Here is a 3,156-nt window from a genome sequence, read left to right as displayed (position 1 = left end):
AGTAATAATAATAATAGCCATACGCAAATCATCGAAAATAATACTGTCACTTAAAAAAAACATGTGCACTGAGCTGAATGATGCCAAGGTCCTAGACAACTGTTGTCGTGTGGAGCACGCTGCAGTTCTGAGGTGTGAAGTCAGTATGAATTGACAGTACATGTACAATGTATGTGTATTTGTATATGTGTTCAATACGTGTTCAATATACATCATAGTGTACAGTCAACTTCGCTAATAGCGACTGCGGATATAATGACAACTTCGTCGCGATGATAACGACAGAATTTCCATGCCCAGAGCAAAGTCCCATCTAACTGTAACACATATAATGAGACTTCAGGTATAACGACACTTCGCGAATAAGGACACTTTTCTGATGCCCCGCCGAGTGTCGTTATACGCAAAGTTGACTTGCACATAGTCTGGATTCGTTCACCTGACTCACTTGCAAGCCACGGTGGCAGAGGGTCCAAAAAGCGGAGTGCTCATGTTTTACCCCTTCATTCAGCACTAGGACTCGTGAATGACTACTAGCAGACTTTCTAGTGTACTCACCGTGATTGCGGACTACAACTGGCCAGAACAAGTGCAAAGTCGGAATTCTCAGGGAACTTGATATCGCCGCCATGGCATCACCGCACCAGTCCAAGGCATCCGTATGCCTCTGGAGAATCCTTGAAAAGATATCAAAAAAATATCCAGGCAGATAGAATGCCCCGTGTAGTATTCGAGCCCAACCGAGCAGCACTAACCGATGCACATCAGGTAGTGACGTGGCCCTATGTAACAGTATAGACCCGGGTGAGCGCGTCACTAGTTTCTTCCCTCCCTCCTTACTACATGTTATCTCTCATTCTGCTGCTCTCGCGACCATGTACCTATTGTCCACGTTCCGCACTATTATCCATTCCCTCTTCCTCCTCCCATCCTCATGGTGTTGCTGCATTATGGTGCGCTTTGTCTGCGCAGACGCCGAGACCTTTAAGGTCGGCAGAGCAGCCTGGCCCCGTCACCACTTCTCGTGCCTATTCGGGACTATAGTGGACTTTCGTATAAAAAATAAATTAAAAAAGTCTTAACTGGTTTTGAGGGAAAGAGACAAACGGGAAAAGTCTGAAGAAAAAATTGACTGTCACCACCAGGACTCGAACCAGGGACCCTCGCTTGTAGCCAGCGATGCTCTAACCACTGAGCTATGGTGTAGTCGTCATCCAAGCAGAGACCGTTCAACGTTTTCTTCAGACTTCGTAACAAAAAAGTCTTGCGTCAGTTTTCGACAAACTTATGCTGGACAAGTTTCGCTAACTTGGAAGAGGGAAATGTTCGTCTATATTGAAGTAAATCAGACAAACTATGCCATTCCATCAGTCCGAGGGCAGAAAACAGGAGCTACGGCATATTCCTCCCAACAACATTAACCTGAATACTGCAAATTGTTCATATCTCCGCGAACAATCCATACTGCGAGGAAAGTTGATGTTCGTAGAGCTTGTACTTCATACGTGTCCGACCACTTTGAAGTACAGTTGTAGTACATTGTGAACTGATCTCCTGGCATTAAGTTATGGACCATTGTCTGCCTGCCGCTCTACCTTCAACCATTCGAGCACTGTTTTTCTACTGCATTTGGCACACGCTACTGTATAAGATTGCACTCAGGCATGGTGGGTGTTACGTTGTAGATACTAGTGGTGAGGCCTCCAGTGGCACGCCATCAAGTCCCGCCTGCAGATTGCGCAATGCCATCTCAGCAATCCGCACACACGTTGCCATGGTATCGGTGCCGACGTGCGGCACTATGATGACATTCTCCATATTTAGCAGCGGGTGATCGCGAGGCAACGGCTCTGGATCCGTCACGTCCAGACCGGCTGACAATAAGCGTCCGCTTTTTAAACTCTCAACAAGCGCATCGTGATCCACTGAGCTACCGCGTCCCACGTTCACGAAAACTGCGTCCTGTTTGGCGGCTGCAAATACTGTCGTTCCAAACAGCCGGTATGTCTCCGCGGACGCAGGCAGGCAATTGACAATATAGTCGCTGCGCGACATCAATTCTTTCAAGTCCGACACATACTCGGCCTTAAACTGTTCCTCGGTTGCAGCGTCTCTCCGCCGCCGGTTGTGGTAGATCAACTTCATATCAAATCCCAGCGCACGACGAGCAACAGCTAGTCCAACACGGCCCATGCCAACAATGCCCAGTGTAGAGCCGTAGACTTCCTTGCCAAAGAAGCTCGGCTTTGAGCTAGCTGAAGTGCGCGTTGTGCAGAACCGATGCAGCTCCAACAGCCTTCGGCCAGCCGCAAGGATCAGTGCCCATGTGACGTCGGCCGTTGCTCCATCTACTAAGCCAGGCGTGTTGCCCAGAGCAATGTTTCTCTCTTTGCACACCTTGGCATCAATATGATCATACCCAACACTACACGTCGACACTACTTTCAGCGCGGGCATGCTCTCCAACAAGCGCCGATCAATCTTGGTAGGGGCGCTGGGTTTGGTGAGCACCCCCTCGATGCGCTGCAGTACGTTAGGATCGCCGAGGGCATCGTCTCCCACCACCTCGTAGCGCTCTTCAAACTGAGCCTGAAGATAATCGCCGTGTAGGGGTCCAGGACCACACTGCAGAACCGTACGCTTTGCCATTGGAACGTTCAGATTTTCACTCCACAACCCGTCACAAACGACTACACTTGTTTGGGACTCAAACGCAGATCAAAAAGCTGCGAGGATTTCCTCTGACCTAAAGACGTCTTCTCCAACAACCTTTTGCATCAAACTCAGTACTACTAGTACTACAATAGCAACTAAGCCATTGGGGGGAAAACATATATTACCGGTACTACAGTAATACTAGTCAGCCCCTAACATTGCAATATTGACATGCCTAAACTAACATTTTTGGAAATACTGTGATTTTTTGAATGATAAGCCGCTTGAATGAAAAGGTAGCGTAGAAAAAGTAAAATAATTTTTTTGAGCTTTGCATTTGGCGCGGCGGGAAAGCTCCTCGAATCTGCAAAATCGCGTGCGTCATTTTTGAAGAAAAATGACGACGATCGAACAAGGATTGACATAATCATTGAACAAATCCGCTTCTCTTCCACTAGTTCCAGCTATATCTCGCAAGTACAAGTCGTATCGTACATCGAG

General features: G+C 47.8%; 1 protein-coding gene across 1 annotated transcript; it reads right to left on the bottom strand.

Moving 5' to 3' along the window:
- Window positions 1-590: 590 nt before the first annotated feature.
- LOC135817496 (probable 2-ketogluconate reductase) lies at window positions 591-2,865 on the bottom strand. The gene has a single exon (XM_065330694.1). It carries the CDS (start codon window positions 2,647-2,649, stop codon window positions 1,675-1,677), a length of 975 nt encoding a protein of 324 aa, XP_065186766.1. The 5' UTR covers window positions 2,650-2,865; the 3' UTR covers window positions 591-1,674.
- Window positions 2,866-3,156: the final 291 nt, after the last annotated feature.

The sequence above is a fragment of the Sycon ciliatum genome, chromosome 5 (genome assembly GCF_964019385.1).
Source record: "Sycon ciliatum chromosome 5, ocSycCili1.1, whole genome shotgun sequence".
Classification (NCBI taxonomy): domain Eukaryota; kingdom Metazoa; phylum Porifera; class Calcarea; order Leucosolenida; family Sycettidae; genus Sycon; species Sycon ciliatum.
Note: the sequence above shows the minus strand (reverse complement) of the source record. Positions and strands in the feature narration are given on the sequence as shown.

Bases quoted from the DNA above. Each gene is read 5' to 3' on its own strand.
- LOC135817496 (XM_065330694.1), bottom strand. From the start codon at position 2,649: ATGGCAAAGCGTACGGTTCTGCAGTGTGGTCCTGGACCCCTACACGGC.